Raw genomic sequence first — 27564 nt, forward strand, 5'->3', positions numbered from 1 at the left:
ACAAACTTATTTCTTCATGAATCATTTTTCTCATCATAAAAGTGTGTCAGTGTGTCTGTGAGCGATTACAGGCTTCTGATTGGCTCTGAAGAGTAGATTACAGTGTGCTCTGGCGTCTGCACTCGCTCGATCTCATTGGTCGACCGAGGTGGGCGTGGCATCTGTCGTGACATCATCGCAGTTCCAATTCATTTGGAACACGATGACATCATGAGGAAGCTAACGGATAGATGCAGTCCAGTGCCCTTTAATGATATCAGTCTTCTCAGAGCTGGGAGTTTTTCCTCCAGTGTTGTTGTTTTTATTTGCGCTGGATGTTTGTTAGCTTCCTGGCTCTGCTTCAGTCTGCTGGTGGGGCCGCGATGTCCAGCCACAAGCGATTAGACGTGGAGACAGGCATCTCATTTCCATCTCCAATCTCTCTCGCTCTTCCCGACCCACCCGATGCGATGCCTGAATGATTAGTAACTCCAAATCTGTTGAAAATCAATTACTGTTTGAACATTGTTAGACGGAAAACTTTCAACCCATCTTGTTTTTGCAACGTTAAAGTCAACATGATGCCCAAATCATTTTCTGTTGCATGATCCTGGTCTGATTGTGTGTCATAAAATGTACTGACTTGCTCTGCTTGTGCAACAATTAACTGAACTGGTTGATATCATCAAGTCGTTATTATGACAAAATCCTATAATAAATCCTAAGTATGACGTAGAAGTTTAAATTACGAGTCATTTTTGTTGTATTTCTGAATTATAAAGTCATTGCAAGTCCTATATATTGCTATACATAAAAAAAAAAAAAAAAAATATATATATATATATATATATATATATATATATATATATATAAAAAGCACATAAAATTACTAAAGCAAAAAAAAAAAAAAAACTGAAAATATTCTTGTAGGAATATTAATGTTTGTATCTCTGATCTCAGTGCAGGAATTAATGCCAATGATAATTTTAGTCATAAATGCTCGACGTGACCTTTTCCTTTATCATCATTAATTTAAATCTCTCCATGTTGATCGCTTTCCAACAGATGTGATTGGTTTCTGTGTTATTCAGGTGGGTTGTGGAGCGTGTTCACATTAGGGGGAGTCGGCAGCAGGCCGGGGGCGGAGCAAGATCAGAACCCTCTCCCACTGTCCAATCAGAGTCTGCTGTTACTGCTGGTTCTGGCCAATCTGACCGACGGGCCGGACTGTCCGAACCCTTACCGCCAGGCTGTTACCTGCTTCAAAAACACTCAAGGTGAACCAGAGCGGCCCCAGTTTGTTGCTGATATTCAGCTGAACTATTTTCACTGAATGTGCTACTGTGTGTGCTTCAGATTCCTCATCCATCCCGTCTCCTCAGCCTCACACGTTTCAGATCAACTTTAACAGTCTGTACACCGCGCTGTGCGAGCAGCAGAAATCAGACCAGGTGACGTTACTGCTCTACACGCTACTGCACCAGAACAACAACATGAGGACGTACATACTGTCCCGCACGGACATGGAGAACCTGGTGAGATCGCGCACCTGTGCTTGCAGAACTCCTGACTGCTGTCAATCATTCATTGTAGGCAGGACTTCTTAGACGGGGATGTGTTGTTGTTTTTTTGTTTTTTTGTTTTCTAGTGGGATGATATTTGGCATTTTTTTTATTGGCCATGACATTTTTCTGTTTGGCCCATGTGTCAGAAGATCAGTAGTTTAGTAATATAAAGGCAAACGCTATAATACTTTCTCATATTCTTTCTCGCTGATTGCAACTTTAAAACCTTGGTTTCAAACTACACTGCGCAGTGTGCCACTGTCATATTCATATCATATTCACTGTGTACTCTATGGAAAATTAGCTCAAACCTTTAAAAAAAAAAAAAAGAATAAAAAAATATGCCATGTAAAGTTCAAATCTGTTTTATTTTTATATATTACATTTTTTTTTTACATGTGTTTATTTTACTGATTTTTTTATTATTTAAATGTAATTTTTTATTTTACAGATTTTATTGATTTTTTTTTTCTTTTTTTTAGATTGTTTGGTATCAAGATCAAATATTTGTACATTAATTTTCAATTTCTATATAATTTAGTAAATATGTAAAATAAATGTACATGTAAATTCAGCTTATGCTTGTAGTCTTTAATTTATTTTAAATCATGTGATTTCACATCTCTAAATAAGCAAATAAATCAAAAAATCTATAACGAGTTGACCACTGTTTTTTTTTTTGTTTTTTTTGCACAGTAGTAAAGTATTGTGTCTTTCTGTCTCTGTAGGTGTTGCCGATTCTTGAGATCTTGTATCATGTGGAGGAAAGAAACTCTCATCATGTGTACATGGCCCTCATCATCCTCCTCATTCTCACGGAGGACGACACCTTCAACCGCTCCATACATGAAGTGGTGAGGTCACACACATCACCCCGATCAGAAATCAGATGAAAACATAAAGAATCTGCTTCATCTGAGAGCCTGAAGTGCTTTCCCTGTGTGTGAATATGGTGCTGGAGTCTGGAACTGATTCCAGATCTGTGATTCCAGGCAGGAAATGAGAGCAACACGACTCGAGTCTGTGTGTGTCCTCTCAGTATATTTGTGTAAACTGATGCAGGACAGATTGTATTTGCGGTTGGTTTTCCATCGAGCTTATGTTTATAGATCTGTATGAAAATAACAGTGATATGCATGCACACAAGTTTGCACATTTATTTTTCGATTTAGTTTCAATGCATCAGATGTTCTAATGTTTATCATCAAAACTCACACAGACACTGTTAGTTCAAAATATACATCATCAGTTGTTTAAAGGTTGTGGTTTGCAGACAGTTACAGCGGTGCACATTGTGCTCCAACGACTCTATAACAAAGACCATATTTGACCAAGAGTGTTTTCAAACTGGCTTTTGTTTTAATGCTATTTACATTTTTTTTTATATTAGCTTAATCTGTGGTTTTGGTAGTTACATCTAAAATAAGTGCAAGATCTTTGAAATTCAGATTGAACTGGTAGATGAACATTCGTTTTAAAAAGCTTTTAAACCATTTACTCTTCAAACCTTTTGTACTCCATCAATCTCTTCATGCCCTCAGATACTCAGGCGTGCATATGAAGATGACGCTTTCAAATTGAATATTTAAAGAATATTTCATCCAAAAATGAACATTTGCTGAAAATTTTCACACTTAAGCCATCGAAGATGTAGATTTGTTTGTTTCTCCATCATCGGCTCACTAATGGATGCTCTGCAGTGAATGGGTGCCGTCAGAATGAGAGTCTAAACAGCTGATAAAAACATCACAATAATCCACAGCACTCCAGTCCATCAGTTAATGTCTTGTGAAGCCAAAAGCTGCGTGTTTGTGTGGCTTCTGGAGTGGTGTGATGTATTTATCAGCTGTTTAGACTCTCATTCTGACGGCACCCATTCACTGCAGATGATCCATTAGTGAGCCGATGATGGAATGATACATTTCTCCAAATCTGATGAAGAAACAAACTCCTCTACATCTTGGATGACACTTTTTATTAATTGTATCATCACCTTTTAAATAGAGCAAAGACTCATGTTTTTATTGTTAGTTATTGTTGTTTTCTGTTTTCTCTCTCTCTCAGATGTTGAAGAACATCTCATGGTATACGGAGCGTGTTCTGACGGAGATCTCTCTGGGTTCTCTGTTGATTCTGGTCGTGATTCGGACCATCCAGTTCAACATGACGAGGACCAGGGTGAGACCCGACCCATATAGATGCGAAGCTCCATAAATATCCAGGTCTTTGGCCGTGGGCACATGCAAATTTTATCATGCAACAGCAAGACTCACAGCAACCAGCTCACGAGTTTTACAAAGCTTGCTGAAGTTTTATATTAGATCTGTGAACATATTCAGTCCAGGGAGTCCAATGAACAGAGCAGGGTTTTATATTCAAAGTATAATGGAGCCATTTCATTCTGTTTTGCCCTGCGAGAAGAAACAGCACAAATGATTTATGCATGGTTTTATTGATTTCCCCTGCTTCAGGATAAATACCTCCACACGAACTGCCTGGCTGCCCTAGCCAACATGTCGGCCCAGTTTCGTAACCTACACCAGTACGCCGCCCAGCGAATCATAAGGTTAGTCAACACAGCACAACTGGTTAGTTGATTAGTGAATATTTTAATATATACAGTGCTGGTCAAAATATGGGGGCAGTAAATTTTTTGGTAAAGAAATTAATACTTTTAGTCATCAAGGATGCATGAAGTTGATCATTTAATATTACTATTTGAATTTTTTTTTTTTTAAATCAGATTTTTTAATACATTGTTTTATAATTTGTTATATAATAATATTTAACTATATATATATATATATATATATATATATATATATATATATATATATATATATATATATATATGTGTGTGTGTGTGTGTGTGTGTGTTTGTGTGTGTATATACGTACACACACATAATTAAAATATAAAGCCGCTTTTCCACCGCTGGAACTTTTCCCAGGACTTTGGGCTGGTACTCTGTATGTTTCCAACGAAGGAACCAGGATCTAAATAAAGTTCCAAGGAAAAAATAGCCCGTACTTTTTCTAAATTCTGGAACTTTCGTGGGCGGGACTTGGGTTCTAAACATGCTGATTGGTTACGCAGCATTGTGATTTCAACCACCATTTATTCAGATAATTTTCAAAATACTGCTGTTATCGTGTCATGAAATGTAACTCGCGAAGTCCGTACTACCGAAGATGCAAGTCGGAAATCTGCTTGCTTTGTATTGAGAAACATTTAGACTGTTTGCCTAATCTTCCTGGTACTTTAGACTGCAGTGGAAATGCAAAAAGCAACAGCTCTTGGTGGGGGGGTGGGGGGGATAGTTCCCGGGAAAAAAAGTTCCTGGTACAACTGTTCCTGGTAATTTCGGTGGAAATGTTAGTAATAATAATCAAGTAATATATAAGTCCTATTTTGTTCTGTTATGTATGTTTTTTGTTGTGATTTAGATTAATTCTGAATAATATTTTTAAATTAATTAACTAATTGATTAATTTTTTTAATGTAATTTTAATTTAAGAATTTAATATTAAATGATTTAAATTATTTTTGTAGTACTTTAAGTTGCTTTAAACCATTAACATCTGAGCTTTAGGTTGATCGTTTTCTTTCTTCTTGTCTTTTGATCAATTCAATCAATTGAACAAATATTTTATTTAAATGTATATACACACACACACACACACACACAAACACATATATATATATGCACAAAACAATGTGATCTGCATTTGTCCCCCTTTAAAAATGTTAATTTTTAATAAGAAAAATAATTGTACATTTGATAAAAAGGTGAACTTGTCAGTGAATCTGTTGTTTATGAGTGTGTGAGTGTGAGATGCTGCTGCTGTTCTCAGGTGAGTCTGTTTGTGTCCACGGTCCAGCATCACAGATGGCCTTATTTGCAACGGTCCAGAAACTGGATCTTGTTTGAGATCAGGAAGGTGAGCAACTGTTAGAGAACAAACAAGCGCTTTCTAACACTTCCATTTATCCAGCGTTGAACACAAACAGATCGCGTTTCATTGCATGATGTTTGTGATACACACACACTGAATTAAAGTGAATGAAATGTTTGTTGACTTTGGTAGAAAACACCCCGGTCACCTCAGATGCACTGAAACTGAGCCGTGCTGGCTGTTTTCAAGGCCGCTGACAATCAACAGTCGGATTGGTTGGACATTTAGGCTTTAGTTTCCTGAATAATATCGCACATCCTTTTATATAACATCAAAACTTTGTGCCACATTGTAAACAACAGCATAAAAAAACCGGTCCTCTGGCAGAGTCAGTGGCTTTAGTTGAGTGAAATCATGTTTTCTGATACATCGCCCTATTTATTGTTTTGTCATTGTGAAGTGCATGTTATGTTTTGGTTTCTGTTGCCCAGATTTTGCCATGACTTCATCTGGAACAGAGCAAACGCAGCTCAAAGGAGGTTTAGCAAAGTTTTCCTTAATCTTTACATTTTGTTCTGTGGACAAACTCTTGAATTGAACTTGGTTGTGCTGTGTGTTCGTTGTTCTGCATTAGATTCTGGTTTCTCTGCGTCTTCATCAGTGATTGTTTTTAAGTTATTCAGACCAATTAAAACCACTAATGTGACGATGAGAATGATTTGGCTTTTTATTGAATCTTTTGACCAATTTATTTAAAAGAACCACTCAGAATTCGTGATTCGTGAAATAGAGTAGGTTGTACTGTTTATTTGTTCTTCTGATTTCGATACTGGCTTCTTAATGATTGCATTAATTATTATTTTACTACTTCAGACCGATTCAAACCATTAACATGAGATTGAGACAGTCTTTTGACCAATCCTGTAAAGAACCACTCAAAAGAGTCATTTATGAATCAGAATAGTGTGTACTGTATTTTTGTTGTTCGCATTACAGTTCTGGTTTCCTGATTGATTCAATTCAATGATTCTTTTAGTACTTTATACAGATTCAAACCTTTAACACATGGCATATAGAGAGCGGATTAGTCTTCTTCATTTGACGGATCCATTAAAAATAACTGCTTAAAAGAGTCATTTGTGTAATGTGTGCATTTGGTAATTTAGACTGATTCAGAATGATAATGTGAGATTGTGACTGATTTGATTCTTTTGGACAATTTATTAAAAGACTGATTCAAAAGAGTCATTTGTGAATTGAACTAGGTGGTTCTGTGAGCTTGTTTTTCTAATTTAGATTCGGGTTTCTTAACGATTCTTTTGGTAAATTGGACTGATTCAGAATAATAATGTGAGATTGACACTGATTTGGTTCTTTTGGACAATTTATTAAAAGACCGATTCAAAAGAGTCATTTGTGAATTGAACTAGGTGGTTCTGTGAGCTTGTTTTTCTAATTTAGATTCAGGTTTCTTAACGATTCTTTTGGTAATTTAGACTGATTCAGAATGATAATGTGAGATTGAGACTGATTTGGTTCTTTTGTTCAATGTATTCAAAGACTGATTCAAAAGAGTCATTTGTGAATTGAACTAGGTGGTTCTGTGAGCTTGTTTTTCTAATTTAGATTCAGGTTTCTTAACGATTCTTTTGGTAATTTAGACTGATTCAGAATGATAATGTGAGATTGAGACTGATTTGGTTCTTTTGTTCAATGTATTCAAAGACTGATTCAAAAGAGTCATTTGTGAGTTGAACAAGGCTGTTCTGTGAGTTTGTTGTTCTGATTTAAATCCTGGTTTCCTGATGTTTCCATTAATGATTCTTTTAGTAATTTAGACGCATTTAATAGTCTTCATCTTTCCAGAGAGTTTATAAAAAAGAGCCATATGCAGTTCACATACATCACAAACCCACAGCTCAGTTGAAACATCCTTTCAGTGGCGGCACAATCAAACGTTATGGAAGAGGATCTAAATAATAACTAGTTCTTGATGCGGAGTCAAAACCTCAGTCGCACTGAACTCTCTCTTCGTTTTACCTCATTAGGAAGCGCACAATCCTGCCAAAAGAAAAACGTAGCACTAAAACAGCATTATGGCACGTTCTTCTGAAATGTCAGCCATATTTTCTCCAGCAGTGTCAGCATTTAATTTGATTTGTTCCTTCTCTTTCAGCATGCTTGGCGGAGGGCAGGGGTATTGGCAGCGAGATAATGCTCACCCGCGGTAGCAACACATAGCGTTTACATAAATGCCCGTAGCAACTTTGCTAATGACGGGGGAATGTGGGGCCAAGCGCACTAATTGTACATTATAGTGGCAGCGCAGAGCTTCCTTTTAAAGCTGTTTTGTAGAGCTGTGGCACACCGGCGGTGTTAGCGGTTAGCTCATAAGTTAGCATGGCTGTGCGTGCCAAGCGACAGTTTTGCGAGTAGGCAAAGGTCAGTGTTTATGGTGGCTAAATTGAACAATTATGCTATTTTCTCCGATTTTATTTACGGGTGGAGCTGCAGTTCTGCTGCATGGGCTAATGTCAATCATCAGGCATTGTTTCCTATGACATTACACACTTTTAAAGCAAACCAGACGCTCATGATGGTGTATGTACCGTGTTCTGTGGTCGGGTTTGTTGTTAAAACTGCTTTTAGGCAGTTTATTAATTGCAAAGAAAGCCTGCCTTGTTTTATCAGGCAAGGCAAGTTTATTTATATAACACATTTCATATACAATGATTTATTCAAAGTTCTTTACATAAAAGGAAAAAAAATCAAGAATAAAACAAGGAATTTAAAAACTTTGAAAATCATTTACAATCTGATTTAAAAGGTTAAAAATGAATTTAAAACAGCTAAGAATAGAAAAAAATTATACATAAAATATAGTGCAATTAGTTTTATTGATATTTTGAAAAAAAATACACACACACATATATATATATATATATATAATTTTTTTTTTTTGTTTAATTTTAGTTTTTTTAAGTGTTTTTTCATTTTCATTATTTTTTAAAATACTATTTAGGTTTAATTATTTTTTTAGTTCAGTAAAAATGTTTTACTAGTAAGTCATTTTACTATTTTAATCCTTATTTTTATTTTAATTAATATCTAGATATTATTTAATTTCACCTTTATTTCAAATGACAGAAGTGTTTTAATAGTTAACTATAATAATCCTTATTCACAACCCCTTATAATACACATTATAATTATTTTTATGTTTTTATATCTAATGGATATTACACGAATGTACAGTACATTAAAGAACACCAAGCTGCACGTTATTTTTAAGTATATAGTTCTTATTACTTTTATTTCTCTTTTAGTACATCAAGGTCACATAAAATATATATATTTTATTCATTTTCTAGTAAAAATTAATTTCAAGCTACAAAAAAAAATGTTTAGCATTTTTTTAGATCTCTATAATCATATAAGTATGTGAGATTTGACTTAATTTCAGATTTATTTCAATGAACAGAAATGTTTTTTTTTTACAATATTAACTCTTATTGATTAGCTTATAATACACATTATTCATAATGGATATAATGTTTTAAATTAATAGATTAAAGCCATCAGTTATAATAATCTGCTAATCTGACTCTGATAGTCAAAGCAGTGCATCAGGTATTATTGTAGAAGTTCTTCTTTCAGTGAATGAATGCATGTTTTGTGCTAAAAGAACAAGTTGCTGTAAAACCGCACTCTGTTCCATTGAGAGCGGCTTTAAGGATATTGTTTTTCCGTCTTATGTTTATGTGTTTCCTGTGGTGGGTGTCGATAGCACCCAGCTGCTTCAGAAATGAGTAAGAACACTGTGTGTTTCTCTTTGAAGCCTCTGTGTCTGTAAAAGTTCGGTATTGAAAGACTTTAATAGCTCCAGGCTGCCCAGAGGATTCTGCTTCCTGTGCGGACAGGAAGTATTTAGAGTTATGAGGCCAGTTCTTCATTAGATGAGTTGGACTTGGACCACACAGATCATAGGCTGCGTATGTGTGTGCGTGCGTGTGTGCGTGTGTGTGTATATGTGTGTGTGTGTGTGTGGGGATGTATTTCTTGTTCAATGTGTGTCATGGGATGTTGATGCTGGAATGGCCGTTGTCCATAAAAGCGCAAAACCACAGGATAAGATGAGAAACACACACACACACACACACACACACACACACACACACACACACACACACACACACACACACACACACACACACACACACACACAGAGAGAACTTGAGAGTTTCCTTTAGATGCCAAAATGTTGTCATTCTCTGACTTTATAAGCTTGGATTCTTAAAGGAGTTATTCAACCTCTAAAGTGTTTTTGCTACAGTAAAACAATTTTTTAAAATATTAAATAATTAAAAAATTCTTTATTACAATTAAACACATTTTCCCTCAAACTCCCATTACTGTAGTTGTCCAAACATTTCACTTCTGAATTTTCTCTTAATTTTAAACTGCCATTAGTGCAGTATTTTTCATTAATAATAATTAGTATTATTTTAAAACCCTTTGAATATAAAATTATTATTTTACTGGAGCATAATTTAATATAAGTTTAAAGCAGCATTATATTTTCCACCATTATATATTAGTTATATATTTGATAGTTTTATTTATATGTGACCATTTTTGGACAATATTGTAATAATTACTGATAATATAATTATTATTGAAGTATTATTATTATCATTTTTATTAATGTAATATTTAAATAAATGTTATAAAATAATACTTTCTTTTATTATTATTTCATTTTATATTATTATTATTAGTTGTAGTAGGAGTGTTTATTTTTTGCATTAATATGTTTTTGAGAGGATTTTTTTTTTTTTTGGCACTACAATATTGAGAATTAAATGGGCTCAATTCGGCACATCTAAATGACTTAATACTTAAAAGACTTAATAAGCAGCATATAAGTCTTACAAGATGTGTGAAATGTCCTTGGCATGTTGATCATTGAATTGGCTGATGTTGTGGAGTAAACCTGAAGTCTGTTCAATCTGTGTGTGTCTTTAGCTTTTTCCATTGCTGCTCAATATAACAGAACTACTAAGATTCTGTCCAAAACCCGGTCAGTCACGCACACACATGATCTGATAGACCTGCAAATCTGTCAACAGCATGATCATCTCAAACCACGCTCACTTGCATATATCAGCCGCAGCACTGTGTGTGTGTGTGTGTGTGTGTGTTAAAAGCCCAGGTGCACTGAAAGACCCCGTTCGAAGAGACAGACTGGGTATTTTTAGCTTTGAGTGGCTTTAAGAGTCAACAAAGTGCAGCCTCGTCCCATTAGCACAGCGAGAACACCACCTGCTCCAGACAGACAGACCGAAAGAGACGGGGAAATCGACAGACACCAAATGAAGCACTTCAACTGGCTGTGAACAGACAGACCGTAACAGACACACAGATTTAGCTAGACAGAAAGTACCAGACAGTGTGTGTGTGTGTATCAGACAGATCAAAACCCAGAGCAGAAGGACAGATAGTTCTGTGTGTGTGCCAGCGGGCATTTAATGTGCTCTGACTCTCTCAGTAGGTCACAGTGACATGGCATTTGGTACAAACACTCTGTGAGCGCCGCTGTCTGCCGCACACATCTCAACCCCGAAATAAAAACAGATCAATCTAGAATCTCAGGGATGCTTGACGTGGACTCTCTGGTCTGTGCTTGTGGGCTGCTTGTTTGCTTCAGAGGAAACGGTTGATAATAAGAGCAGAGCGGGATGAAAATATTTATGTTCCGATTTGTTTTCCTGTTTGCGTGGTGTTTGCTAAGTCAAGCAGCGCTGTTAGCGTTGAGTATACTTTAAACTGTAGTGTTTGCGCATGAATGATTCCTCAAATCCTGTGTGTTTCTGAGGATGTGTGGTGTTGTGCTTTACCAAGTGATCGGATGCACAATTTTCAGGATAAAAAAGGTGAAAAGAGCTCAGAGAAAAAAAAACCTAGAATGCCCTATCGGAAGTGTGTGTGTGTGTGTGTGTGTGTGTGAATAGAAATAAAGTAAAATACAAAAATCTCTGTATTTAAGATTTTTATTTAGTTTGTTGTATAAATAAACTTAAAAATAATAATATTAGAATAAAAAAACACTTATTATACTAGTATAAATATAAATTGACATTTAAAAAATTATATATATATTAAAACACACTTAATCAAATTACTAAAGCTTTACTAAACTTTCCTAAATTACAGTTTATAAAATCCAGTTGTTTATATACAATTGTGGCATTTATTTATATTTTTAATTACCTTCAGTTTTCATTTATATTTTACTTTTGGTCATTTTACTTTAACTTAATGTTGCCAATCCAACATTTCTCAACAATTTGTGTTCAAGTGATTTAATTTTAAGTTTTTATCCAATATTTAGATGTTATTTAATTTAAGCTTTGTTTCAGTTAAAGAAAACATTTATGCATGTATGCATGTATTTATTTATTTTGTCATATTAATTTTATTTATATTTAGTAATACATATGTATCATATATATATATATATATATACATACACACACCTGTGTGTGTGTGTTATATGACAGCTTCATACGGTTAGAGCTCAAAGCATGTGCCGTCCTTTAGTGATTGATGAGGTCATCAGTATGAGACGCATAAATCCTTCCCATCATCCCTGCTGCTCTCCATCACACCACACGTGCAGCACTTCCATTGTCTTCCACTCACACACACACATGCGCACACACACACTCATTCAGGCAGAAGAGAAGGATTTGAAGGTCACCGTTGTGAGGGAACTCATTACCCATGATTCATGTTTAACTCTGCCTTTAACATACAAGGCCTCTGATTGGCTCATCTCAGCCTGGCTATTATCACACACACTTACCAGGTCAGGAAGGTGTTAATGTGGGTATATGTATGCATGTGAGTATGATTTGTGACTTTTAATATGATGACCTAGTAAGCTGGCTATCTTGACAGCATCTGACAATCCCAGAATGCACTGCAACACAGTCAATGGGAAAGTGGTGCTTGTAATTCCTTAAATACTGGAAAATACGTGAACTGTCCTGGTTTTAATGCAGTAGAAAACTTTTTAATGAAGTACACTCATTCTTTAGTAGGATTTTACCAGAAAAGATTTTTGGAATTTTTATCATGTTCATATTTTTTATTATTATTGCTATATTTTTGTTTGCTTGGTTTTTATTTTGTGTTTATGTAACTCTTGTATTGTATTAACTCCGTTTTGTAGATAGCCTTACATGCAGAAATAAAATTGAATTACTACTACTACTATTACTACTACTATAGTCTTTTTATTATTTATTATAGTATTTGTTATTATTTTAAAATCGCTTTTGTTTTTAAATGTTCAGCTTTTCTTTTTTTATCTTTTTTTCTGTAATTTTATTGTGCTTTTTCTATTTTTTTATTTGGGCTAAATTATACAGCTTTTATTTTTAATAATTTTAGTACTTTTAGTACTTGAACTCAAAATTATTTCATTTATTTGCCAAGCCAACATTCCTAATTGTTTTTTGTTGTTGTTGTTGTTGTTGTTGTTGTTGTTATTGTTGTGTTTTGATTTTTTTACTTTAAATTTTTTTTTTTTTTTTTTTTTGCGTTTGCTTTTTAAAAAAAATGTAAGCGAATATATATTTAAAAAGAGTAGTTTGTTTTATTTAACTATAACAACAGTGGTTAATCTCAGGCTGTATTAGAATTAGGTAACTTAGTGACTGAGACTTTTGATTAAATGAAATCATATAAACAGTTTGAGTTGTAGGAAACTTTTAGCCTGCTTTCTGTTGTTTATTTGAACTCTCAGACCCAGGCAGAAGTGCTTCTGTAATTCATGTTGTCCTAGTCTTTTTTTCTAAAATGTGACCCATTTTTCTGTCAAGTTGAATATGAAAAACTTCCTAGAGAAACTCAAGTCCGGAGGTTTTTCAGATCCAGCCCTCATGCCCAGACCTGAGAGGAAACTCTGACCCAAATTACACCCTGTACCGACCTAAGCTTCATTAAAAGAGCTCTGAAACCAGAGCAGAGTTACAGAAGCTTGTGAATGGCCTGAGTGACTGTTATAGCCATCATGGATCCTGTGACACCTGTTATGTAAGTGACATATCAATAGGATTTTGGTACAGTAAAGAGTCAGATCTTTGTTTGTGGTGTTTTATTCTTTTTTTTTAGATTTTTTGTTTTAATGCCTTCTGCAAGACATTGCATTGTTTCATACTTTTCATCTTCAGCAAGATCTTTCTTCCTCAACATGTTTCATGAGAACAGTGACTTGCTTAATAATGTGGAACAACCTCTTTAAGTAGGGTTTCCATTTACCTCAGAAGACTTGGCAAATTATTGACCAAACCAGTCTGACACTGATATCACTTAACTGAAATGGTGTTAAAAACAAAAAAAACAAAAATCTGACTCTTTACTGTACCGAAATCCTATTTATGTGTCACTTGCATAATAATTTGGAACACGGTATAAAAAATGTAATTAAAAAAAAAATTATATATATATATATATATATATATATATATATATATATATATATATATATATATATATATATATATTTATATTTATATTTATTTATTTATTTCCATTATTAACTGGAAATATATAAAAACTAAAACTGAAATAAAATTGAAGATAGCAAGATTTTACTTAAAAATAATATATAAAAACTAAAAATGAAATAAAATTGAAGATAGCAAAAAAATAAAAATAATAATATATATATTATATGAGAAAGATGACAGACAAAACCATAGAAGTTTTAAAAATGAAATACTATTTTTTTGTGCAATTAAAAACTAATATATATATATATATATATATATATATATATATATATATATATATATATATATATATATATATATATATATATTAGTTTTTAATTGCACAAAAAAATAGTATTTCATTTTTAAAACTTCTATGGTTTTGTCTGTCATCTTTCTCATATCTCAACACAATGCATTGTGGGATTGCCTTCTGGAAGGATGCATGTCATTCTGCGTTAGAATTTTTGCCAAAACAAGATATCTTAACATATTTCTGAACAGCAAGTGCAGCATCGACTGCGATGCCTTTGAATGCAGTTTATTACACTCTTGCTCTCGTTGCCAGATGTGTGGATTACGATCTTATACGTGTGAAAATCTGTGAGGAACAATAAACTCAGCAGTGCTGCGACAGCGTCGTTCATCACTGTGACACGCTGTTTTGATTTCTTGCTGATCCTGTGACAGACGACGCGAAAAGATTTCAAGAAAGGCTTTGTGGTTCTAACTCTCTCTCTCTGTCTGTCTTTCTCTCTCAGTTTGTTTGCTCTGCTGTCAAAGAAGCACAATAAAGTTCTGGAGCAGGCGACCCAGTCCTTGCGTGGGCCTCTGGGAGCAGACGACACCACCGTTCTGCCCGACTATGTGAGTCAATCCTTAAATCAGTGAGAGTCAATTCACTGATTCACAAACTCTTCACTTAGTTTGTTTTCAGAATGTTTTGTTTTTAAAGTCCTAAATAGTGTAACAAGAATCTTAATTTAAAATTGGAGATTTGAAGTTGCGATACAACTTTATATGGTGAATAAATGTCAAATTTCTATCATTTATTGAAAAGAAAATGAAACCACCATTGCACATCCTACAGGCTCCTTGTTTCACAAACAGTTTGCAATCAAAAAAAAGAAATTACTTATGATTCACTGTTGATAAATTATGATAATGTTGACTTTACAGTGTTAGTATTGAAATATGTTTTTAGATGGTTGTAAGAGTGCATAGTTTATTAATAAATTAATGATTTTTCAAAATAAGAGCATTTTGCCTTGTTTATAATTAAAAGTCCCTCATTATGCATTTCCTGGTTATTATTGATACATCATTATTATTGTGACTTGTCACAGCACATATTATTGCTCTCTTGTTGGTTTGGTTGTTTCATTTATCCTCATTTGTAAGTCGCTTTGGATAAAAGCATCTGCTAAATGAATAAATATAAATGCAAATTATTATTGAATGAATGAATGAATTAGTATAGTGGTTTACTATGTACTACTGTACACTTAAAGCACCTAATACTTGTGCCATTCAGAAGTTATTGAGTAAAAGTAGTAGTTAATAAGTAGAATTATTTTAAATGAGTAGGATTGAACATGATTAATTAAAAAAATAGATATAAAAATGAAAATATTTGTGTGTGTGTCTATATTCTTTTATTAAAATTGGGAGCCCCGTCGATACATGCATGCCTGGCCTCGGCTTGTGATTGGATCATCAGATGTTAATATCAGGTATAAACAGCTACATCTGCATAAAGACATGCCCAAATGTGTGTGTGTCTCCAGACAGCAGACAGTCCTTCTAGACATAAAGACACACTGTAGACATAAAGGGAGGGCGGGGCTTAGAGGAAAGGGGGAGGGGCTGTTTGTGCAGGTCATTTAGGTCAGTGGGTTTGACCCTAGAGGGCAGCAGCCAACCTGCTCTGATGCTCCCTAGAGAGGGGGTGGGGGGTGTGGGACAATAGGGATGTAAAGGACGTGTGTGTGTGTGTGTGTGTGTTTGCACCACAAACAGCCTGAGGCCGGAGCCTTGCAGATGTCTGCTGTGTGTCTGGATGGGTCAGACTTCTGTCTGCTGTCCTGATTAAGCCCCGCACCCCTGCTTTGTGTCTCTCTCTCCTTCCTTTCACATCTACTCCTCTTCGTCTGTCCATCTGTCTCTCTCTCAGTCTGAATATCTTCACTCCCTCTTCCAGCAGTTTCCACCGCACTTCCACTCAGTGATGACACTGCACGACCTACCCACAGAAAACAAACAGGGCACTGCGGTCCTCGTTTACAAGCTTTATTCTTGGTTTTTGGGAGCATATTTCAACACATAGAGTCATTTGATTTAGCATCTGTATGCCATCTTGAATCGTTCAGAAGTTCTTAAATTACAATTCATTGTAGTAAAATATTAGACATTTTAATAAATACTATAATAAATAATAATGCATCTAAGTTATTTAAAAGAGTACAATTCATACTAATCAATTACAATAATTTGTTTATTGTTAATATGACATCGCAAGCTCTGAATCATTTGTAAGTTAGAGTTAAATTAGTAGTTATTTAAATAAATAATAATAAATAATGATAAACTATAGTTATCATGATAAGTTAATAATAGTAATAACAGCAACAACAATAATAGAAGTTAAAGTAATTTATTAGCATGAACTCTATTTAATTTAAAAAGGTTATTTATATTATTTAAATTATATATAATTGTTCGTGTGTGTGTGAAAAGAATATATATATATATTTATTATTAATTTAATTATTGCTATTCATGTATTTTTTATATGCCATCAGCTCTGATGGTGTTCATAAGTTATTTGAGTGAGATTAGTATTTATTTAAATGGTTAGTAATCTATCTATCTATCTATATTTTATTTTATATTTTATGTTTTATTTTTTTATTTATATTTTACAGACAAAATAAAGTGATTAAATAGCTGTGCATTCATTGTTCCATTAAATGCACATGGCACTGGGTGTTTTCAAGTGTCATTATTGCACTTATGGAAGCAATTTGATTGTGTGCTGTGTGTTTTTTTTGAGTTGTTGTTGTTGTTGTTGTGTAAAGCAGACTCTGTGAGGACATTATCCCAGCAGCAGCTTTAAGAGGCCTGTGCATTGCCAGTTTTCCCAGACCCTGATTGAGCTCCAGCTCTGGGGGGGGCTTCGTTTCTCAGACTTTTATGGGAAGGATGTCCTAAACTGACGTTATCAAGCACCAGTTTAGACTACATTTGATTTTGTAAGCCTTTCCACTGTCATATCTTATAAGAGAGACGACATTGGCGCACACACTGTTTTCGTCTGCTGTCACTGTTATCATCATGGGATTTCCTTCATTCTATGGAAACAGATGAAGATGTGTGTCTGTACATACAGAGCTTTTATAGCATCTGATGACACGGATATCGCCAGCTCTGGATCAGCTGCTTTCAGAAACATAAACCAGTCGATATGCACACATCAGCTCTAGATTCATTCACTATAACCGCGTTTCCACCGCAGGAACTTTACCCAGGAACTAGGGACTTTTCGCAGCATTGTGATTTCAACCACCATTTATTCAGATCATTTTCAAAATATTACTCTTATCGCGGGGGGGAGATAGTTCCTGGGAAGAAAAGTTCCTGGTACAATTGTTCTGGGTATTTATCTGTATCCGAGTCGCTCAGTATTTGCAGCATGTGGTAAATCGAAGCGAGTTATAAGCTGTGATTTGTAATGAACACACAAACCCACGTGACATCATTTCTGTGCACCACATATTTAATGATGTGTGTTAGATGTGTTTGCACATTTTTAATGGCTCTCAGTGTTAATTAGGATTGCAGCACATATGTGGCGTTTCGTCACGTTCCTCTGGGTCTCAGTGATGTGCTGGGATCTTTCACACTTCTCTACCAGTGTTATTATAGTAGCATTACGATATTATTACAGTTTTTATTAATCTTCTGAATTAGTAAATAAAATTTAGAAGTTTTATTATATTTTAACCTAAGTGAAAATGTGAAACATTGCCCTGGCAATTAGGCTAAATTATTTTATTTTAACATTTGTTTTAACTATTTTAGTTTCATATCTTTGTATATCTGTATCGTTGTTTTAGTTATTATTGAGCTTTATAATTGAAATACTATTATTGTTTTCATTAGTTATTTTATTTAAATTAATATTAATTAATTTGTATTTGTATTGTAAATTTTTAAATTTTGAATTATTTTTTTAATATTCATTTTAATTAAATTTAATAATTTTACTGGACATGTGAAACGTTGCAATGGCTACTAGCTGAAGTTTCAATTAATTTCATTTCATTTAAATATATTTTAATATTAGTTTAAATATATTTTTTAATAGTTTTAGTTTTGCTTTTATTTCTAATAATTGTGATCTGTACAAAGAGAATCAGTCTGCTGGCGCGTGATTATGGGATGTCTCCGTATCTTAATACAGGTCAGAAACCGTCTTTCTGCTCCTCTCTCCCTCTCCATCTGTCTCCTCATGATTGTCGTTTGAAGGCTCTTGAGTGTTTACAGACGGGCGACGCTGAGAACGGCAGTATGTAATGCAGCTGATCATAATGCATCACCCCGGGTTAATGTAAATCAGACGAGTCGTGTTCAGATCTCAGCCAAGCACCAAAAGATTCACTTTGTTTCTGCAGAGCGTCTGATTCACCTTGAAGACTGTGATTTACCTGAGTGTTGCCATGCCAACCGTTCTTGTTTCTCTCGGCTGCGTGACCTTTGCCCCCTGACCTCTGTTTGAGAGCGTAAGGGCTTGTAACCATGGAGATGTGAGTTTGCCTCTTTCTGGCTCAGACAGTACTGACATCACAGTCATTAGCTGATCATTAGACCACACACACACACACACACACTCATGCATGTTTGCACACAGACATCTCTCTCACTGGATGACTAATCACTGTCTGGAACTGGATGCATGTGCACTTCCTGTTCCTTTCTGTCTGTTTCTCGATGCACACACACCTGATTTCTATTTCCAAACCATCGTTCCCTTCACTGCTCTTTCAGCATCATTGAGAAGCCATTATATTTGAGTGTTTTTATTTAGATTTTTGTTTTATTTTTCATTTTCATTTTGATTTAAATAAAATGTTTTACTGATGATGTGTGTTTTTGTCATTTCATAAGGTTTGGTTTCTTTTTTTTTAATGCCTATATAGTTTTTTATTTTTTATTTTTTTATTTTAGTTGAATGGAATGGAAATGAGAAATGTTGCCTTGGCAGTCAGCTAAAATAAAATAAGTTAAATTTTTTAAATATTTAGTTTTATTTTATTTTATTTAACCTTCTATTTTATTTCAACAAAACTTTTGATGGTTTTAGTTTTTTAACGCTATTATCCCAGTTTCTCTGACTCTGTATTGTCTTGATTCAATTATTCATTACCATTCGAAACTTTGAGTTCAATAAGATTATTAGTGCCTCTTCTGCTCACAAAGGCTGCATTGAATTGATCAAAAATACAGATACAATTTTGCAATATTATAACAATTTAGAATAAATGTTTTCTCTATGAATATATAGTAAAATGAAATTTATTCCAGTGATCAAAGCTGCATTTTCAGCATCATTACTCCTGTCTTCAGTGTCACATGATCCTTCAGAAATCATTCTGATATACAGGTTTGCAGCTCAAGAAACCTTTATTATTATTATTATTATTATTATTATTATTATTAATGTTGGTAACAGTTGTGCTGCCCAATATTTTGTGGAAACTGTGATTGAGTAATGAATAGAAAGTTCTAAAGAACAGCTTTCATTCTTGTCTGTGGAGATGATTAGAAAAGCCTTAAATGAGTTTCTGCAGCGCTTCGAGTCTGAAGAAGGTGTGAGTGTGTGTGTGTGTGTGTGTGTGTGTGTGTGTGTGTGTGTGTGTTTTTATGCGTAAGATTTGTTAAAAATCCGTCTGCCTTTCCACACAGTCAGGTTGTTCACACATTAACATCTGACCTGAATTCCCCTCTCTTTCTGTGTGTGTGTGTGTGTGTGTGTGTGTGTGTGTGATCTCATTAGTCTGTACTGTAGAGCAGATCCTCTCATCCCTAATTCACTCCTACGTTCTTCTCGTCTAATTATCACTCCCTGTTTCTGTCTAGACACCTCCAGCGTCTTTCTAAGTTGTGGTTTGATCTGGTTCCCCAGAGCTTTTTTCACTGGCTTTGCTTCACGGCCCAAATTTTACACTAAATGTCACGAAGCGATGTCGTTTACCTGATTGAACAGACCTGCGACCTGTTCGTGGTGAAACTAGAGGAGTATTTCCAGGTCTGGTCTGATCCTGTCTTCAGAAGTATCTACTAAGTTCGGTTATTAACGGTGGCGACGGTCTCCCACCCCGTTAATATTCCCGACTGCTGCGTCCGCGGATCTTTTCTGACCTGTAGGGGGTCGTCATGGGAAGCGGGGCAGGAATTTTCTCTGTGTGTTGGTAGGAGAAGGTGTGAGGAACGTGACCCAGAGCGGGGGCTTTCATCCGGACTGCAAACTCAACATTCAGACCATTGAAATAAATCTGAAAATCTTCCGTTCTTTCCATTTTTGTATTTTAATGAATGTATTTTGTTTGGTGCAACTCTTCCCTAGTTTTAAGGCCAGAAGTATTTCGAGCCCTCTGCACTTGATACAGGGTTTTCAGGAAACAGTCATTATTTTTCCAATATCTCAGCTTTAATACCAAAAACATTGTTGTCTTCTTTTTGTTTGTTTTTTTCTTTACTTTCCCTATTTTCTTTTTTCTTCATTTTTTAAATCTTTTTTTCTCGTTTTTTTTCTTTTAATTTTTAATTTTAATTATTTCTTGCTTTCTTTCTGTCTGTCTGTCTTTTTTTCTTTCTTGACATTTATCTAGTTTAATTTACTTTTTTTATTTTATTTTCATCTATTTTTCTTTTCTTTTTCTTTTCTTTACTTTTTCCTTTACCATTTCATTCTTTTTTTCTTTTCTTTTTCATTTGTTTTGGTTTAATTTTTTTTCCTTTTCTTTGTCTTTTCCTATTTCTATTTTAATATTCCTTTTCTTTTCTTCTATTTTGTGTAATTTTAATTTAATTCTTTTTCCTTTCTTTAATTTTTTCTTTTCCTTTTATATTATCTTTTTTATTCCTTTCTTTTTCTTTAACATTTTTCCTTTCTGCTTTTTCTTTTCTTTTTCTTTTTCTTTCTTTTTTTCTTTCTTTCTTTCTTTCTTTCTTTCTTTCTTTCTTTCTTTCTTTCTTTCTTTCTTTCTTTCTTTCTTTCTTTCTTTCTTTCTTTCTTTAAAGTTAAAGTGAAAGTGACGTGACATACAGCCAAATATGGTGACCCATACTCTGATGCACACACTGATGCAGGTTTTTCAGGAAACCCGTTTGAAAACAGTCATTATTTTTGCAGTTCTGCTTGCTGCCACTAGAGGCGCCAAGAAAACAACTTGCAGCCACACTGGGGTCAAGGTTTGCATGGAGAGCTGATATAAGAGTGTGTTTTCCTTGTCTTGCATCATGCGTTGGGGTCAGATTTTGCCTTTAATCATGACCTGACATCAAGAATGGCATTTGTTCTGTCTCTAGTGTTCAGGTATTAACAGATGGTAGCGTATGGGGACACTGAACGCAGTTTACTTGTGTGTGTTTGTGTGTGTGAGTCTCCAGAGGAATTCGTCTGCGTGAGTCTCAGACAGAGCACTAACCGCAGAAATCATGGAGCAGGTTTACAAGACCACAGTCTTGCCAAATCCTGGTGTCTTTCCAGTAAAGCGGTTGTTCTGCTGGCGTTTGCCCGTCACTGGTGCTGCTGTGAGACTGATTCAGTCTGAGGGGTTTTACACATGTACTGTATGTCTCTGACTCTCGAGGGAAAGTCTTCAACCTGTGGTGTCTTTTCCTGCTTCCAGTGAAAACACAATGTCAAATCTGATCTGGATGTTTGTCAGATCTCTTTTCCACCAGTGTTAACCGGGTGCTGGTTCAGAGTTTGTTCGACTGGCGAGCCTCCTAAGAACCGGTGTGTCTTTCCACGGATTAGAGAGCCACCACAGAGCCAGGTCTTGAATACGTCTCATCTTTCCCAGCAGTGCCAGACACAACAGGCTTGTTCTGTGTGCGTCAAAAGTTTTTCTTTGTCTTGTTGGTCAACTCTTTTATTTTACAGATGGTCTTTTATTTTCATTTCTTGTTTTAAATGTGATTAGCCTTTGCAGTGTTTTTTAACGACACTGTGGTTGTTTATCAGTCGTTGGAGCTAAATCTATAAAGTTCTGTGTTTTGGTGCATTCCTGGCCTCTTTTTCGAGCTTTCCTGATCGGTCATCTCCTAAAATCAGTTCAGTTCACATCCACTTAAAGAGCGTTTGATGTGGTGTTTCTCTCTCTGTGTGTGTGTGTGTGTGTGTGTGTGTGTGTGTGGAAACCCGTTTGCACATTCTGTTCCATTGACTTGCTTGTGTCCAGAGAGATTTGTGGCTCAGAAACTGACATCAGTGTTGTGGATGAGAAACGGATGAACAACATGAAGAGGAGGCTGATGGCTGCAAGCAGAGAGTCTGTAGAGAAGGAAATGAGAAGGTCAGAGGTCAGATACTGAAGGCTCTTCAGAGACGTCTCACATGCTACAGTACATGGACGTCTTTCTGTCTCAAAAGAATCAAAAAGCATGCTGAAGAGAAGAATCTTTTCCTAACACTTAATGTATGTAAAATAAGTTGTAAGTAACAGCTGACAGTGCTATGATAATACCAGTTTATGCTAAAATGTTTGCATTGAACAAGCTGCTGATGTAAAGACGGGTGTTCAGGTCACACAGTGACTCCAGACTGTCTGTAAAAGCTGATAATATCACACACACTATGCATCCATACAGCCCTGCCATCAAACATGCTTCAATATGATGCTAGAAATCTATATGTTGTGGCTACAGAGAGATGAAGAGGCAGAAACACAGAGATGATGCAGTGTGTGTGTGTGTGTGTGTGACCTAGAAAATGTGTTACAGCCCAGACTGCAGCAGATCATACGGGAATGATAACCCATTTAACACACACACACACACACACACACACACTGTGTGCTGTTCTCGGCCTTAATAAACAGCATGTTTGGCATCACAGGTGTATTTGTGGTTTATGTTCAGCAACATTTATTAATGTTTTTGAAAGACGGCTCTTCTGCTCACCAATGCTGCATTTATTGGATCAAAAATTAATATTGTGAAATATCATTACGGTTTATAATAGCAGTTTTCTATGTGAATATAAGGTAAGCTGTGGTTTTCTGTGTTTTTCCCTCAGGCTCAGGATCTGAACGTCATCGAGGAGGTGATCAGGATGATGCTGGAGATCATAAACTCCTGTCTGAGTAACTCGCTCCATCACAACCCAAACCTGCTGTACGCGCTGCTCTACAAGCGCGAGCTCTTCGAGCAGTTCAGATCACATCCGTCCTTCCAGGACATCATGCAGAACCTGGACACGGTGAGACGAAGGGGCTCTGTCCTGCTCTCTTCACAACACAAACACAGCGGCCTTTTAACTGAAACTGAACCCTGCTAGGAACTGATTAGAAATATTCTCCATCTGCAGCAACTCAAACACACTAATAATGATATATATATATATATACTGTACAGAGCAAAAGTTTGGACACACCTTCTCATTCAAAGAGTTTTCTTTATTTTGATGACTATGAAGATTGTAGAGTCACACTGAAGGCATCAAGGGCTATTTGAGCAAGAAGGAGAGTGATGGGGTGCTGCTCCAGATGACCTGGCCTCCACAGTCACCGGACCTGAACCCAATCCAGATGGTTTAGGGGTGAGCTGGACCGCAGACAGAAGGCAAAAGGGCCAACAAGTGCTAAGCATCTCTCGGGGAACTCCTTCAAGACTGTTGGAAGACCATTTCAGGTGACTAGCTCTTGAAGCTCATCAAGAGAAAGCCAAGAGTGTGCAAAGCAGTAATCAAAGCAAAAGATGGCTACTTTGAAGAACCTACAATATGACATATTTTCAGTTGTTTCACACTTTTTTGTTATGTATATAATTCCACATGTGTTAATTCATAGTTTTGATGCCTTCAGTGTGAATCTACAATTATCATAGTCATGAAAATAAAGAAAACTCTTTGAATGAGAAGGTGTGTCCAAACTTTTGGTCTGTACTGTATATGTAAAGCGTACAAACTCACAATTGATTCTAGTTAAAACTGAACACTGACGAGACCTTTATAAAAGTACGAAATATATTATGTAATATATTTGTACATTCATATAATATATAAAATATAATATTTAAACTCTACAGTATATTTGTTTTAATCTTATTAAAAAGTAAAATGTATCTTGTTTAAAATTATACATGTAAATACATTTTGTTACCATGGTAAAAATAATAAATAATTTTATAAATAAATAATCAGCAAAATAAATATTTCTAAACCGACGTGTTTTGCAATATTGCAATATTTAATTTAAAAAAGAAAACACTTCACACAATAGAAATACATTAACATAGGGAGTTATTTTTGTCTTCTATATTTATTTATGATATGAACATGACAATTATAAATAAAATTATTCTTTGTTAAAACATTTTTGTAAAAATAAAAATATGAAATCAATATTTTAAGCAGAAATCTAAATTATTTAATCTAGAAATTCATTCAAAATATCTGTAACTGATAGTTTAAAATAAAAACAATATTTTCACATAATACGTTTATCTATAAAAATGTATTTATGAATGATTAAAAAAAATCAATATAATGTATTCTACTAAATATTATGTATAAACACAAAAAGTATTTTAATGAGCACAAAACACATGGTACACAGATATTGAGTGAAATAGTTGATTTTTAAGGAGATGGAAGTGTTTTGTATTCTTACTTTTTAGCTATGAATAAAACATTGACATTTTCAAAAACCTACTCTGGTACTACCATCTGTTACCATCACTTGTTCTGCCACAGTACTGTGCTAATGATGCCTAAATGTGCTGTCTAGGTAGGCAGCTCACTGGACTGGAGGAACAGAGCTAGCATTTTTCTTCTATCTGTGTAATTCAAAACAAAGCTCTCCGTGCAAACGTTCATATGCTGTAGATGCAGAGATTTGCACTGGACCTGCTGCGGTTATATTGTGCTGTAGTAGCCCAGGGGGTTTCTGGGTAATCTACAGAAGTCAGGAAGTAAATTCCTTGTTTAAACGCACACACTGGTGCATTGATGCCGCATGACTCACTGCAGCCTTAAACACACACCGCAGAATAAAACACACCCGTAGATCGCTTTAAATATCTGTACTCAAATGACACTCAGATGTCATTTTTTTTAATGCATTCATCACTTTTGAGCTTGAAGGTCAAGTCACCTACATTGCATTGTGGGATTTATATCTCATGCACTGTGCAGACATCATTATTTCAGTGTTTACAGCAGTGTGTGTGTGTGTGTGTGTGTCAGGTGATAGGATTCTTCAGCCAGCGACTGGAGCAGGCAGGAAGTGACCTGTCCGTGGAGAGAGTTCAAGAGGTCATCCAGAAAGGTGCGACGGCCCTCCCTAAAGAGCGTCTGAAGGTAAGAACACAGATAGCTGTGATAATACGTGTTTAATACATTCACAACTTCACAGAAACACTGTAAGCCAACAAACAGCGTCTATCTGGCGTCATCGAGCCGCTTTCCACCTCTCCACCCGTCTGACCTCTCCACTCTGATATTTGTTCCATTTCAAAACCAAATATCTGGCTGCATCTAAATATGGAACCGTGACATTTCACTTCCTCCTAGAGACAGGAAAACAGATTCTTTTAAGACACGCTGGATTAATAATCCACCAGCCGACTGTATCACACAACTGCCATCTGTGCACACGTACATCAGGTGTTACCATGGGAAAAATGATTAATAATGATTTTATAAATAATCAGCAAGATACATATTTTCTGAACAACCTTATGATGTGCAATATTCCATTGAAATAAAACACACCGTAGAAGTAGAGAAATTAAGCGAGTGAAAAAAAGTTAATTTGCATTTTTAGTTCTTCAAAAATACTTTTTTAGAAAAATAATAAATATATATAGTACAGACCAAAAGTTTGTAAACATTACTATTTTTAATGTTTTTGAAAGAAGATTCTTCTGCTCATCAAGCCTGCTTTTATTTGATCAAAAATACAGAAAAAACTGTAATATTGTGATATATTATTACAACTTAAAATGATAGTTTTCTATTTGAATATACAAAAAAAACAAAAAAAAAAAACATTTATTACTGTGATGCAAAGCTGAATTTTCAGCATCATTCCTCCAGCCTTCAGTGTCATATGTGACATCCAGTCGATCACATGATCATTTAGAAATCATTCTAATATTCTGATTTATTATGAGTGTTGGAAACAGTTCTTCTGTCTAATATATTTGATCAATAAAGGGTTAAAAACAACTGCATTTATCAAAATATTATTCTAATAATATATATTCTTTACTATCACTTTTTATCAATTTAACACATCCTTGCTGAATAAAAGTATTGATTTTATTAAAAAAATAAAAAATAAAAAAATTACTGACCCCAAATTACTGACCAGTAGTGTATATTGTTATTTTAAAAACATAGCTTCTTCTCTTTTTTTTTTACTTTTTATTCATCAAAGTATCCTAAAAAAGTATCACATGTTCTGAAAAAATATTAAGCAGCAGAACTGTTTCCAACTTTGATAATGAATCATCATATTAGAATGATTTCTAAAGGATCATGTGATAATGATCCTAAAAATTCAGCTTTGCATCACAGAAATAAATGATTATTTAAATTATAATAAATGTAAAAACAATTATTTTAAGTTGTAATAATCTTTCACAATATTACTGTTTTTTCTGTATTTTTGATCAAATAAATTCAGACTTGATGAGTATAAGAAACGTCTTTCAAAAACATTAAAATGGTAATGTTTCCAAACTTTTGGTGTGTACTGTATGTGTGTTTATATATATTTATAAAACAGATTTAAATATCAGAATACACAATATTAGAATATAGATATTTTTTTTATACTGCAAAACAAATTTACATGTGTATACTTTATCTATATATGGATTGTTGATTGATTGATTTCAATTAAAATATTTTTTAGGAAAAACTAATATATATACACACTGCTGTTCAAAAGTTTGGGATCCTAGGACTTGTAATGTTTTTTTAAAGAAGTCTCTTCTTCTCATCAAGTCTGCATTTATTGTTATAAAAAAACAGTAATATTGTGAAATGTTATTATAATATGAAATAATGTTTTCTATTTTAATATCCATTAAAATATATTTTATTCCTGTGATGCAAAGCTGAATTTCCATCATCATTACTCCAGTATAAAGTGTCACATGATCCTTCAGAAATCATTCTGAGATGTTGATTTGTTGTTAGAATTATCAATATTGGCAACAATTGAATTCTTTGATGAATAAAAAGATAAAAAGAACAGAATTTATTCAAAATATAAATCTTTTTTAACAATATAAATCACTTCTTAACAATTTAACACGTCCTTGCTGAAT

The 27564-nt window shown here is 34.6% G+C and overlaps 1 protein-coding gene across 1 annotated transcript in view; it reads left to right on the forward strand.

Moving 5' to 3' along the window:
• Positions 1 to 27564, forward strand: part of LOC113039052 (dymeclin-like) — a 63058-nt gene that overhangs the window by 19872 nt on the left and 15622 nt on the right. The window contains exons 9-16 of the mRNA XM_026196924.1: positions 1071 to 1256; positions 1336 to 1514; positions 2273 to 2398; positions 3609 to 3722; positions 4016 to 4110; positions 14760 to 14865; positions 23303 to 23485; positions 25472 to 25585. Of these exons, the coding sequence (XP_026052709.1) occupies positions 1071 to 1256; positions 1336 to 1514; positions 2273 to 2398; positions 3609 to 3722; positions 4016 to 4110; positions 14760 to 14865; positions 23303 to 23485; positions 25472 to 25585 (1103 nt within the window). The remainder of the gene's footprint in view (positions 1 to 1070; positions 1257 to 1335; positions 1515 to 2272; positions 2399 to 3608; positions 3723 to 4015; positions 4111 to 14759; positions 14866 to 23302; positions 23486 to 25471; positions 25586 to 27564) is intronic.

Source organism: Carassius auratus, chromosome 21 (assembly GCF_003368295.1).
Source record: "Carassius auratus strain Wakin chromosome 21, ASM336829v1, whole genome shotgun sequence".
In the NCBI taxonomy this organism is placed as follows: Eukaryota; Metazoa; Chordata; class Actinopteri; order Cypriniformes; family Cyprinidae; genus Carassius; species Carassius auratus.